This window comes from Orbicella franksi, chromosome 4 (genome assembly GCF_964199315.1).
Source record: "Orbicella franksi chromosome 4, jaOrbFran1.1, whole genome shotgun sequence".
NCBI lineage: Eukaryota > Metazoa > Cnidaria > Anthozoa > Scleractinia > Merulinidae > Orbicella > Orbicella franksi.
In genome coordinates, this window is record NC_138148.1 from 4,017,759 (window position 1) to 4,031,993 (window position 14,235).

A 14,235-nucleotide genomic window follows, 5' to 3' on the forward strand; every position below is an offset into this window, starting at 1 on the left:
TTCAACCCACCAGCACGCCAGTCATACAAACTTGCGCTATAGTTCAAGTCACGCGTTTAATATAATGTTCACCACAGAACAATCGGTCACGGACCATTTCGATAGAAAAAATCAACCTTCTTTAAGAACGTATGATGAACATAATAATAGCCTGAAATTGTCTCACTTGGATATCGAGACGGTCGTTTTTCGCCGCTTTACCTCTTGCAGTGCAGTCTAAATAGACCTTACATATCACCCGCACTGACAGATACGCCGTTCAATACACGGACGTTAGTGTAGAGCATTGTGATCTTGGGGTAAAAGCTAGTTGAGCCAACAGCCTTATTTGTGTCGAGAGGGGGTCAACAAATTAGTTCTGTTATGGCCGTGAAGGAAAATCTGTAGCTCAGCACGATAATCTTAAATATACGGAAGATGAAATGCTGTCCCTTTACACGTATATAGCGTGAGACACATGTTGACAGCCCTCTTGGCGGTTTTATCCCACTTGCCATACAGCTCTGGCAAGCTTGCCGCTAACAGGTACACCTATATTCTGATGGGTTATATTTCAAGCCTTTTAAGTCAGCGTTGAAAGACAACTCCTTTGCAGTTTTGGTCTAGAAATTACGGCATGCCTTTCGTAATCTGCAACAGATTTTAAAAAAACGTGTTTTCAATGAAATAAATAATAGTTTCTCAGACTCTCCTTGGCTTTTCTTTCGTACACAAAAAAAGAGCATTTTTATTCGAAAAGGGATATAATTTATATCGTTCGTGACCAAACTGAAGGCGGTATGAATTCTAACACAGAGACAAATGTTGTAATGAAAACTTAATCTTACTGCGGTAAATCATGCTACATTGAACCGTTTCATGACACAAAACATCTGCTTACCTTTTAGAAAAAACGTTCTAGACACCAAAAATTACTTCAGCCGAGAAAGCCCTATTTGTGCGTGATCTCACAAAGCACGCGACCTACCACTAAGGGGTCTGGAATGGCAGCACCATCGAGAAAGTCCTTCACTAATAAAAAAAATTCACCTCAAGAGCCTTGTTTTGAAGAGTTTAAGAGGTAATCAAATATCAGAAGTGAATGGAACAAAGAGTTATGTTCTCCAGTAGCACAATAAAGTGAAATTGATCGCGTCATCAAGTTTAATCTTGGACTTTACAGACAGCACAACAGGATGAACATTAAGCTTGCAAGCACGGCCTTTTCTAAGTGGTCACAAATAATAGCTATCGAATAAAACGAGGTGAAGTTATTATTGTGCTCTGCGTCTGGACATCTGAAAAAGCGATTACCAAAAATTGCGCGGGGCCAAATCACTTATTTCACAATATCGACGCTAAAGCTGCAAATTGCCCCCCAATAGCGCCATCGTCAGTGTTAAACAGAAAAAAAAAAAAAAAACCGCGAAGAAACTCTCTTCAAAGCACAAAATCTGATTACTTTTGATCACCTCAGTGAAAGTTGAACTAGTTTTACAAACTAAAAGACGTAAAACGCACTGATGACAACTGCAAAGCGATTATCTAAAAAATGTGTTCTTTTCGTCAGCCATTGGCGGTGTAAAGCTATTTGTCAGCGCTATTTCCCGATCACTCACAGGCCACTATTTAAACAGCATGGGACCATCATTCGAGAACAAGACAATAAAAGACAACAAAAGACAACAACAAACTTCTATCCGTTGTTTCACTCCCTTTTCTGCGTGTGTAGCTCTCTTCCTGTGTTAATCTCAATCTTCTTCTACATTTCCCGTTATTCAGTTTTTATATTAGTTAATGCGAGTTGTTTAGGAAGTCAACTTTTTGTGTTACGCGTTGTCCACAGAGGAAATTGTAATTAGCAAGGTTAAAAAAGTGAATTGGAAAATATTGGAAAAAAAAGCTTGTGGGTGATAGGATATGTGAAAGCATCCACCGAACCAGGATATGCTCGATGCCGAGCACATGAGTGGACTAAACTCAACTGAAACGATAACTATGATTCGAAAACACAAGAAATAGTCTACGTTCTGGCTCTGCTCAGTTGAACAACTTTTAATTCCAGTTCCTTTAATGATAATGAATTTCAAATCTGCATGTTACATGTCTTTTCTGTATTATATTTCAGCGAGTTCCATCAGTAAACAGGAAAAACACACGCATGGGATATTTTAAGTAGTATTTCAAAACACTACTGAGACAACTCTTTTAGCGGGATATTTGAACCAAACACAGCCAAAACAACCTTTGTTTTCACGAGAGAACACAAAACTCGGCTTTGGGGTGGTCAAATTTCCCCACTTGATGTAGAACATTCCAATTCTGTCAACCAACAGATCAACTGTCGTGGTATTATTTAAAAATACTGATCTGACTGAGCAATTTTCCATTTGTTAGCATCAAAGAAAAATGTACAAACATTCAATCGGAATATTTTCAAGTAGTTTTAAACAATAATTTCGGTGCATAACTCTTACTCCATTATTGAGTGTTGAAGGAAACCTCAGCTGGTGACTATCAATCAAAACACAAGTATTTCTACCGACCTTCAGGACATCTTAAATTCATAATGTTTGTTCAGACGAAAGAAGTTGTTCCGTGCTCTTGATCAGTGAAAAATCTCACCAACGTCAACGCTTGCTATTGTTATGGATACGGCAACATTTATTTCTCGCCTTCTTGCCAAACCAAGAAAGAGGTAAAATAAACAATGCAGGCCACTGACTGCATAGGTATGGTTTTTAATACTGCCAAAGGCGTTGGCTATTTCCGAACGATGACAAATTCAAGAATTGGGCGGTAGTTTCTAGACGTAGCCACAAATTAATTTTCAACACCAAAGGGCGTGAAATATAAACCAAACTAAGGCACTTTTATTGAGTAGCATTAACCTGTTAACACTTTATATCAATGGAGATAAAATCAAGCATAACTCCCGGAGAATATTCGAGCTTTAGGCAGACGCAAAGCGCTGGGCACTCCTTAGAACGAACCATCGGGCCTGAGCGGAGTACAAGCTGTGAAGTCGTCAGATAAGATGTCCCTGCTTAAGCTATTTTTATTGCTGTTACTAGTTATGTTTTCACACTGCTTTGTGTGGGAAAAGACGAAGAAAAGCGGAATTTCTCATCAGTCAAGTGAGTTTAAGCACTTGTTAGCTATTACCGCAAGTCGTGCCGATATACGCTCGTTCGTTCCTTTGATCTAGAATTGAAAAGATCTTCCGTTTGATGAAGCGGCCTTTTGTGTAAATTGGCGCAACACTATAAGTGAATTTCCAAAGACGCCCATAATTAAAGAGGTAAATAGAGCACCATATTAAGCGTGCTTAGCACTACGTTCCTCTTTTTATCGTCCAGCCATATAGAAAGGAATTGGCGCAGTGAACAACTGGATGATTCAACATCAAAAACAGCCATTTACCGGAACCGAGCCGCTCAAGACGGAAACCCTTAAATGGTTGAAAATGATAGTAAAAAACAAAGTCCTTGAATGATATCACGAAAATCCAAGTACCTGTGCTTCACTGGGAGATGAAGACAATAAGTAATCCGGCACGAAACGAGGCACAAGTGGTACTGATGCAAGCATAGAATACGTTATTGTCGCGCTCTCACAACTAGTTTAATCAGAATTATTTGTAGAACTTCTGCGCTTACAAACGAAAGGCGATGAGCTACATAAAGATAAAGGTCGCACTACATGAAATCCATACCTACGTAGTCTAAAAACGTCTCTATTTGCGTATACCTTGAGAATATAACAATTAATCGCTGTATATATTAAATGGAGAAATAATTCAAGCATCTTCTGATACGGAAGAACGACAAACACTGTATGTAACTAAATCGACTGATCAGAGCAAAATCCGTCTTTAATTTCTTAAGTTCCGGAGAAAACCGAAGACCTAGAATTGTCAATAAAACGTCGCACTACAAAAAAGTTATTATTATTGTTATTATTATCACTATTATTCAAGAGCTCAGTCAAACCTAAAACTCACATGCACTCTTGGCGACTCTAGTCGATTCTCCATACGCTCTTATTATCGAATGTAAACGTGCTCAGTTGTTCTTAAGTCGTTCAGAGAGTTCTCTTTTAGCCTGGAAATACAGAAACGCCCAAAGCGACCGGAAGCAATAAGAGGCGGCTGTATTCACAGACTAAAGCTTTCTGAGAACTGAATTAATACATCATTGAGTGACTCGTTTTGGCCAGGATTTAGGTCAAACATCGAATTAATGGTGTAAATATTGTTTTAACAGGACTTCAAAGAGTACCAACAAAACGTGTCACTGCCAAGAAAATTGAACGATTTTTTATCCAGAACATGGTCCGACGTCGACACCGGAGGAGTGTCGATCAAACTTACTACGACGTCGCACTTGTGTTCGACGCGTCCAATTCCATTCGTAAACGCGATTTCTACAGAGGCGTCAAAGCTTTAGAGAGGCTGATCGATAAAGCGAGCCCGAATACTCATTATGCCGCCGTCACATACTCAGACAAGGCCAAGGTGGACTTCAGTTTCACCGACCCACAAACAGCTAAATACAATCTACAGACCAAAGTTCACTTCATTGGCCACAAGACAAACACTCAAGAAGCCTTTGAAATATGTCGCACGAAGCTGTTCCAAAACAAAAACTCTAAATTACGACCACGAGCAAAAAAACGTGTTCTTCTCCTCACGGATGGAAGCTCCAACATCAACGTCCACCTCACACTGTACCGCGCCTTTCAACTGAAAATCCTTGGCGTGGAAATGTTTGTGATTGGTGTTGGAAATTACATGCCTGGTATTCAAGAGTTGGTGGGTATTGCTAGCAGCACAAACAGACATTTGTTTCGTGTCAGGGACACCCTGTCGTTACTGGACATTGCCCGGCTCATTCCACCCTGGAAATACATGCACCAACATCAGTTACCTTGGGTTATGAACACCCAAAGGTCCGCTTACGATATCCCCTACTGATCTGCGTATCCTGAAAGATATCTACGTTTGATGAATACAGAGATAAGCCTGCGCTGACAAGACAAGCAGTCTGGGTGCATTCTTAAGTGTAGCTTTGCAGACTCCTACATATTGTTTTCGAGTTATAGACAACGGTAATCTATGGAAAAACGATTACAGGTAGTTACCTGACTTGAGAGAAACTAAACATCAGCGGTAAGACTTTTATCGAGATGGAAGAAATGGCATTAATGTGCAGTAGGCTCGCTTCTGGGCTTAAAAGTTGTCAGTTCGCTCTATTTTCGCGTTTGGTCTATATCGATTTCTTTACGAAAAAAATAACCGCAAAATACAATCTAGAGATCGAAGTACAGTTTTGTAGTTCTTTTGAATAAGACTGTCAAACCTACAGAGAAACAGTTCGCTGGTTGTTATCACTAAAAATAGAGTCTGTGATACACACCGCCGCCCTGAATTTAATAAACGCCATGTATTCTCGAGACTAGAATAAGTGCTGGTAGGTAACTCAACCGCAGTTTCCGACCTTGTGGCAATCTACAATTTTTCCACAAACATCTCTACTCTATTTTAGATCCGATTTCATCATAGTTAACCTTTTTCAAGTAATATCATGATGCAGCACTTGAAATAGGAGTTAAATCGCATTAGCTAATTAAATTTCTTTTTGCCATCATTGCTTACCGTTCTCAAATTGTTTTTGAGAGTGTATACAGCTCCCGGATAAAAGGTCAATGTGAAACTAACAGGACTAAGAAAAAAATGAATGCGTGGGGTCTAGAGTTTTCCTGATTAAACCACATATGCTACAAACTTACGTAAAAGCTTATTACAGGAGTAACCTTCATAAGAAAATAACTGAATTTTAAACCAAATGACAACCCGCAACTTGAGCTCACTCATAATCTGACTACAGCTGTACGGAAACATGCAACATCATGATGATATTGCTGTTACTAACTTATTTTGAACTCATTCCTTATCTTAGCGCAGCCGCACACAACGGAAACATGCAACATAACGCTATTACTACTAATGTATTTTGATTTAAAGTCAGAATACTTCATGGAAGTCTTTGGAAGTTGTTATTACATATCTTCTTCCTGTTTAAAACCTCAAAACTAAAACTGGGATACCTAAAAAACTGAAATAACATCGGTAAAGATTGACAAAGACTAATTAAATCCAGACCGATGGCAGCGTTGAAAACAAGAAACTGTTAAAAGGCATGCACGAATCAACAACAGTGAATGAACTAGAAAAACAAAATTCAATGCTATCCGCGTAAATTCTTTGCATAAGTTATTTGAGATCAGTTACTCAGCGGCTCCTGTTATCTCTTTTGAATGCACTAGTGATCAAGCCACAGCTCACTAACCTAGGCCTAACGAAGAACGCCCTCTCGCCAAATTTCAAAGAAAGAAATGGATAATAAAATCATCGTTAGACGTACCGGTTTAATTAAAGTTTTGTCCAATTTAGAAGTACTTTATATCGCCAAGGTGCAAGGTGCTTGGGTTTCTTTAGATCAAGATTTCTTGCTCAAGAAAGAAAGGAGAAGACAGGGTCTAATGGCAAGTTGGTTTCCCGGTCTGAACAACTCGCGTAACGCAAGAACATCAGTAAACTGGACGATTTCCAGGTACATTTTTTACTGTAAAACGATAGCGATCGGAATAAAAAGAGGCAGTCACTCATTTAGTTACCACCTGGTACTCGGTTGAGAAATCCAAATGCAGTGTTACAGAGGAAATATTTATACTTCTGTTCATAAGCCTTACCCTTTACAAAGAAACCAATCAGGCCGCAAAGCAGTCTCCGATATTATGACCCTTCCCCTCCCCCTTAAACTTCACGAATATACAGCTTGCTTTTGAGCTCTGCATAGTTCGGTTTAGACACTATCGATTCCACAGGACAACTTAATTGTCGACTGCATTGGAGGCAAATAATCAGGGACTCTTCTACGTTACTTTTAACCATCTTTATTCCTTTTTGGTTTAGAGAATACCACCTTAACGTCCTATTTGTGCGTGATCTCACAAAGCACGCGACCTACCACTAAGGGGTCTGGAATGGCAGCACCATCGAGAAAGTCCTTCACTAATAAAAAAAATTCACCTCAAGAGCCTTGTTTTGAAGAGTTTAAGAGGTAATCAAATATCAGAAGTGAATGGAACGAAGAGTTATGTTCTCCAGTAGCACAATAAAGTGAAATTGATCGCGTCATCAAGTTTAATCTTGGACTTTACAGACAGCACAACAGGATGAACATTAAGCTTGCAAGCACGGCCTTTTCTAAGTGGTCACAAATAATAGCTATCGAATAAAACGAGGTGAAGTTATTATTGTGCTCTGCGTCTGGACATCTGAAAAAGCGATTACCAAAAATTGCGCAGGGCCAAATCACTTATTTCACAATTTCGACGCTAAAGCTGCAAACTGCCCCCCAATAGCGCCATCATCAGTGTTAAACAGAAAAAAAAAAAAAAAACCGCGAAGAAACTCTCTTCAAAGCACAAAATCTGATGATTACTTTTGATCACCTCAGTGAAAGTTGAACTAGTTTTACAAACTAAAAGACGTAAAACGCACTGATGACAACTGCAAAGCGATTATCTAAAAAATGTGTTCTTTTCGTCAGCCATTGGCGGTGTAAAGCTATTTGTCAGCGCTATTTCCCGATCACTCACAGGCCACTATTTAAACAGCATGGGACCATCATTCGAGAACAAGACAATAAAAGACAACAAAAGGCAACAACAAACTTCTATCCGTTGTTTCACTCCCTTTTCTGCGTGTGTAGCTCTCTTCCTGTGTTAATCTCAATCTTCTTCTACATTTCCCGTTATTCAGTTTTTATATTAGTTAATGCTACATTTCACGTTATTCAGTTTTTATATTAGTTAATGCGAGTTGTTTACGAAGTGAACTTTTTGTGTTACGCGTTGTCCACAGAGGAAATTGTAATTAGCAAGGTTAAAAAAGTGAATTGGAAAATATTGGAAAAAAAAGCTTGTGGGTGATAGGATATGTGAAAGCATCCACCGAACCAGGATATGCTCGATGCCGAGCACATGAGTGGACTAAACTCAACTGAAACGATAACTATGATTCGAAAACACAAGAAATAGTTTACGTTCTGGCTCTGCTCAGTTGAACAACTTTTAATTCCAGTTCCTTTAATGATAATGAATTTCAAATCTGCATGTTACATGTCTTTTCTGTATTACATTTCAGCGAGTTCCATCAGTAAACAGGAAAAACACACGCATGGGATATTTTAAGTAGTATTTCAAAACACTACTGAGACAACTCTTTTAGCGAGATATTTGAACCAAGCACAGCCAAAACAACCTTTGTTTTCACGAGAGAACACAAAACTCGGCTTTGGGGTGGTCAAATTTCCCCCCTTGATGTAGAACATTCCAATTCTGTCAACCAACAGATCAATTGTCGTGGTATTATTTAAAATTACTGGTCTGACTGCGCAACTTTCCATTTACTGCCAAAGGCACTGGCTATTTCCGAACGATGACAAATTCAAGAATTGGGCGGTAGTTTCTAGACGTAGCCACAAATTAATTTTCAACACCAAAGGGCGTGAAATATAAACCAAACTAAGGCACTTTTATTGAGTAGCATTAACCTGTTAACACTCTATATCAATGGAGATAAAATCAAGCATAACTCCCGGAGAATATTCGAGCTATAGGCAGACGCAAAGCGCTGGGCACTCCTTAGAACGAACCATCCGGCCTGAGCGGAGTACGAGCTGTGAAGTCGTCAGATAAGATGCCCCTGCTTAAGCTATTTTTACTGCTGTTACTGGTTATGTTTTCACACTGCTTTGTGTGGGAAAAGACGAAGAAAAGCGGAATTTCTCATCAGTCAAGTGAGTGTAAGCACTTGTTAGCTATTACCGCAAGTCGTGCCGATATACGCTCGTTTATTCCTTTGATTTAGAATTGAAGAGATCTTCCGTTTAATGCAGCGGCCTTTTGTGCAAATTGGCGCAACGCTATAAGTGAATTTCCAAAGACGCCCATAATTAAAGAGGTAAATAGAGCACCATATTAAGTGTGCTTAGCACTACGTTCCTCTTTTTATCGTCCAGCCATATAGAAAGAAATTGGCGCAGTGAACAACTATGGATGATTCAACATCAAAAACAGCCATTTACCGGAACCGAGCCGCTCAAGACGGAAACCCTTAAATGGTTGAAAATGAAAGTAAAAAACAAAGTCCTTGAATGGTATCACGAAAATCCAAGTACCTGTGCTTCACTGGGAGATGAAGACAATAAGTAATCCGGCACGAAACGAGGCACAAGTGGTACTGATGCAAGCATAGAATACGTTATTGTCGCGCTCTCACAACTAGTTTAATCAGAATTATTTGTAGAACTTCTGCGCTTACAAACGAAAGGCGATGAGCTACATAAAGATAAAGGTCGCACTACATGAAATCCATACCTACGTAGTCTAAAAACGTCTCTATTTGTGTATACCTTGAGAATATAACAATTAATCGCTGTATATATTAAATGGAGAAATAATTCAAGCATCTTCTGATACGGAAGAACGACAAACACTCTATGTAACTAAATCGACTGATCAGAGCAAAATCCGTCTTTAATTTCTTAAGTTATGGAGCAAACCGAAGACCTAGAATTGTCAATAAAACGTCGCACTACAATGAAAAAAGTTATTATTATTGTTAGTATTATCACTATTATTCAAGAGCTCAGTCAAACCTAAAACTCACATGCACTCTTGGCGACTCTAGTCGATTCTCCATACGCTCTTATTATCGAATGTAAACGTGCTCAGTTGTTCTTAAGTCGTTCAGAGAGTTCTCTTTTAGCCTGAAAATACAGAAACGCCCAAAGCGACCGGAAGCAATAAGAGGCGGCTGTATTCACAGACTAAAGCTTTCTGAGAACTGAATTAATACATCATTGAGTGACTCGTTTTGGCCAGGATTTAGGTCAAACATCGAATTAATGGTGTAAATATTGTTTAACAGGACTTCAAAGAGTACCAACAAAACGTGTCACTGCCAAGAAAATTGAACGATTTTTTATCCAGAACATGGTCCGACGTCGACACCGGAGGAGTGTCGATCAAACTTACTACGACGTCGCACTTGTGTTCGACGCGTCCAATTCCATTCGTAAACGCGATTTCTACAGAGGCGTCAAAGCTTTAGAGAGGCTGATCGATAAAGCAAGCCCGAATACTCATTATGCCGCCGTCACATACTCAGACAAGGCCAAGGTGGACTTCAGTTTCACCGACCCACAAACAGCTAAATACAATCTACAGACCAAAGTTCACTTCATTGGCCACAAGACAAACACTCAAGAAGCCTTTGAAATATGTCGCACGAAGCTGTTCCAAAACAAAAACTCTAAATTACGACCACGAGCAAAAAAACGTGTTCTTCTCCTCACGGATGGAAGCTCCAACATCAACGTCCACCTCACACTGTACCGCGCCTTCCAACTGAAAATCCTTGGCGTGGAAATGTTTGTGATTGGCGTTGGAAATTACATGCCTGGTATTCAAGAGTTGGTGGGTATTGCTAGCAGCACAAACAGACATTTATTTCGTGTCAGGGACACCCTGTCGTTACTGGACATTGCCCGGCTCATTCCACCCTGGAAATACATGCACCAGCATCAGTTACCTTGGGTTATGAACACCCAAAGGTCCGCTTACGATGTCCCCTACTGATCTGCGTATCCTGAAAGACATCTACGTTTGATGAATACAGAGATAAGCCTGCGCTGACAAGACAAGCAATCTGGGCGCATTCTTAAGTGTAGCTTTGCAGACTCCTACATATTGTTTTCGAGTTATAGACAACGGTTATCTATGGAAAAACGATTACAGGTAGTTACCTGACTTGAGAGAAACTAAACATCAGCGGTAAGACTTTTATCGAGATGGAAGAAATTGCATTAATGTGCAGTAGGCTCGCTTCTGGGCTTAAAAGTTGTCAGTTCGCTCTATTTTCGCGTTTGGTCTATATCGATTTCTTTACGAAAAAAATAACCGCAAAATACAATCTAGAGATCGAAGTACAGTTTTGTAGCTCTTTTGAATAAAAGACTGTCAAACCTACAGAGAAACAGTTCGCTGGTTGTTATCACTAAAAATAGAGTCTGTGATACACACCGCCGCCCTGAATTTAATAAACGCCATGTATTCTCGAGACTAGAATAAGTGCTGGTAGGTAACTCAACCGCAGTTTCCGACCTTGTGGCAATCTACAATTTTTCCACAAACATCTCTACTCTATTTTAGATCCGATTTCATCATAGTTAACCTTTTTCAAGTAATATCATGATGCAGCACTTGAAATAGGAGTTAAATCGCATTAGCTAATTAAATTTCTTTTTGCCATCATTGCTTACCGTTCTCAAATTGTTTTTGAGAGTGTATACAGCTCCCGGATAAAAGGTCAATGTGAAACTAACAGGACTAAGAAAAAAATGAATGCGTGGGGTCTAGAGTTTTCCTGATTAAACCACATATGCTACAAACTTACGTAAAAGCTTATTACAGGAGTAACCTTCATAAGAAAATAACTGAATTTTAAACCAAATGACAACCCGCAACTTGAGCTCACTCATAATCTGACTACAGCTGTACGGAAACATGCAACATCATGATGATATTGCTGTTACTAACTTATTTTGAACTCATTCCTTATCTTAGCGCAGCCGCACACAACGGAAACATGCAACATAACGCTATTACTACTAATGTATTTTGATTTAAAGTCAGAATACTTCATGGAAGTCTTTGGAAGTTGTTATTACATATCTTCTTCCTGTTTAAAACCTCAAAACTAAAACTGGGATACCTAAAAAACTGAAATAACATCGGTAAAGATTGACAAAGACTAATTAAATCCAGACCGATGGCAGCGTTGAAAACAAGAAACTGTTAAAAGGCATGCACGAATCAACAACAGTGAATGAACTAGAAAAACAAAATTCAATGCTATCCGCGTAAATTCTTTGCATAAGTTATTTGAGATCAGTTACTCAGCGGCTCCTGTTATCTCTTTTGAATGCACTAGTGATCAAGCCACAGCTCACTAACCTAGGCCTAACGAAGAACGCCCTCTCGCCAAATTTCAAAGAAAGAAATGGATAATAAAATCATCGTTAGACGTACCGGTTTAATTAAAGTTTTGTCCAATTTAGAAGTACTTTATATCGCCAAGGTGCAAGGTGCTTGGGTTTCTTTAGATCAAGATTTCTTGCTCAAGAAAGAAAGGAGAAGACAGGGTCTAATGGCAAGTTGGTTTCCCGGTCTGAACAACTCGCGTAACGCAAGAACATCAGTAAACTGGACGATTTCCAGGTACATTTTTTACTGTAAAACGATAGCGATCGGAATAAAAAGAGGCAGTCACTCATTTAGTTACCACCTGGTACTCGGTTGAGAAATCCAAATGCAGTGCTACAGAGGAAATATTTATACTTCTGTTCATAAGCCTTACCCTTTACAAAGAAATCAATCAGGCCGCAAAGCAGTCTCCGATATTATGACCCTTCCCCTCCCCCTTAAACTTCACGAATATACAGCTTGCTTTTGAGCTCTGCATAGTTCAGTTTAGACACTATCGATTCCACAGGACAACTTAATTGTCGACTGCATTGGAGGCAAATAATCAGGGACTCTTCTACGTTACTTTTAACCATCTTTATTCCTTTTTGGTTTAGAGAATACCACCTTAACGTCCTTTTCTAACAACTGACAGACCTGTAAGTTACATTGAAACGTTTCTAAAATATCTTCACTGAAATAGAAAAGCCACTAAAGGATATTATTGCTTTCACAGACGTTCCTTTCACAAAAGTGCTTGTTGCTAGCCATCTTTTTTACAGCAAATGTTAGAGGCAAGCAATGAGAGCCGCTCAGTTTTTGTTGTTTCTATTCAAACGCAAAGTACAGCACTAGAGGATTTGTTACAATGGTGAACGCTGATTTTCTGGAGTTTTAATGTTGTACCAATCCCATGTTATTCATCTCTGTAATGAATCGGTGTTTGATTGCTTTCAATTTTAAAATCAGGAACTGTTTAGTTCGTCTGCTATTACAATTGTTGTTCATTAGTGTCGGTGTTTTCCTACATGTAGCTTGGCATTTTTTTTTTTCTAGCGGTTTATCTTCCTGACCAAAGAGCGAGAACAACCTTCCAGGATCACAACAGATTAGACCGTAAAGTTAGTCTTCTATTATCCACAAAAAACAAGTTAAAGGAATTTCAAAAGCTTGCCAAATGTGACTCTCGACCACTGAGATATTGGTTTTCCTCCCATCACATATCATAAGACATATATTGAGGTAGTTGCAAACAAATGCTTAAAAGCTTATTCGGAAAACTCTCTTTGTTAAAAATTAAAATACAACATCTCTTTCATCTTTTAAATCTCTCCTCAAAACATTCTTGTTTCGGAAATTTTAATTTTGATTTATTCACCTTATTTTTAAATTAACTCTTTCATTTATTTTACTTACTACTGCTGTAAGAAACATTGTGCAAGTTTTAACTAATCTACTTTTTCTTATATATAGTAATGTAAGCGCATTGAGTTTTCTAAATGCGCCCAAAAAACTTATTATTATCATTATCATTATCGTTATCGTCATCGTTATCGTTATCATTATCATTATCATTATTAATATTATTTGTCCATTACCAAGTAGGTTATTAACTGAGGACATGACCGCTAGCTTTGTAGTCTTTACAGTCGCGTTTCTAGTCTTGTAACTCGCCGTGCAGAGGCAAAAGTTATTAATTAGTGTTCCTTCGCGGTGAGGCGCATCATAGAAGGCTGACAAAATAATTTCTCGCCTCTGCGCCATTTTTATCATCGAGCTGATTTTTTTTTGTAACACGGAAAAATGCCATCGCCTTGTCAAAGAGAAAGAGATGACAGACAGTTAAACTAAGGAAAACTCTGAAGAAACAAGGGGGACAGATAATAACGGATGCATTTGGACAAATCTGAAAAATGTCCGGCCGATCCGTTTTTCAAGTTTATCTCGGTTTGTATGAGTACCATTGATAATGCTCAGATGCCATCCTTGTTTGATATGTGGCCGTAATTTTAACCTCAAAAGACTGATGCTCTGCTAATTTGAACTTTAGGGCTAATAACTAACAAAAATAAACAGAATTACCCTAAATAACGTGACATTGACCATGATTTTATTTTGTGCCTACAAAAACGCAGCTTCTATTTTGTGAATTAATCGTGT

The 14,235-nt window shown here is 38.8% G+C and overlaps 3 protein-coding genes across 4 annotated transcripts in view; 2 read left to right on the top strand and 1 right to left on the bottom strand.

Annotated features, from left to right (window-relative positions):
* The window catches only part of LOC145486003 (uncharacterized), a 45,472-nt gene that overhangs the window by 10,042 nt on the left and 21,195 nt on the right, over window positions 1-14,235 (bottom strand). The window lies entirely within an intron of this gene.
* Window positions 1,452-5,306, top strand: LOC145486016 (integrin alpha-D-like). Its single transcript, XM_081464712.1, has 2 exons — window positions 1,452-3,116; window positions 4,245-5,306. The coding sequence occupies exons 1-2, from the start codon at window positions 3,017-3,019 to the stop codon at window positions 4,952-4,954; spliced, it is 810 nt and encodes a 269-aa protein (XP_081320838.1). The 5' UTR covers window positions 1,452-3,016; the 3' UTR covers window positions 4,955-5,306.
* Window positions 9,993-12,421, top strand: LOC145486014 (collagen alpha-1(VI) chain-like). The gene has a single exon (XM_081464710.1). The coding sequence runs from the start codon at window positions 10,045-10,047 to the stop codon at window positions 10,687-10,689; it is 645 nt and encodes a 214-aa protein (XP_081320836.1). The 5' UTR covers window positions 9,993-10,044; the 3' UTR covers window positions 10,690-12,421.

What these genes read in the sequence shown, in the direction of transcription:
- LOC145486016 (XM_081464712.1), top strand. Translation starts at nt 3,017, where the DNA reads ATGTCCCTGCTTAAGCTATTTTTATTGCTGTTACTAGTTATGTTTTCA. An exon ending in CGGAATTTCTCATCAGTCAA is followed by an intron (nt 3,117 to 4,244) that starts GTGAGTTTAAGC and finishes TTGTTTTAACAG; the next exon opens with GACTTCAAAGAGTACCAACA.
- LOC145486014 (XM_081464710.1), top strand. Translation starts at nt 10,045, where the DNA reads ATGGTCCGACGTCGACACCGGAGGAGTGTCGATCAAACTTACTACGAC.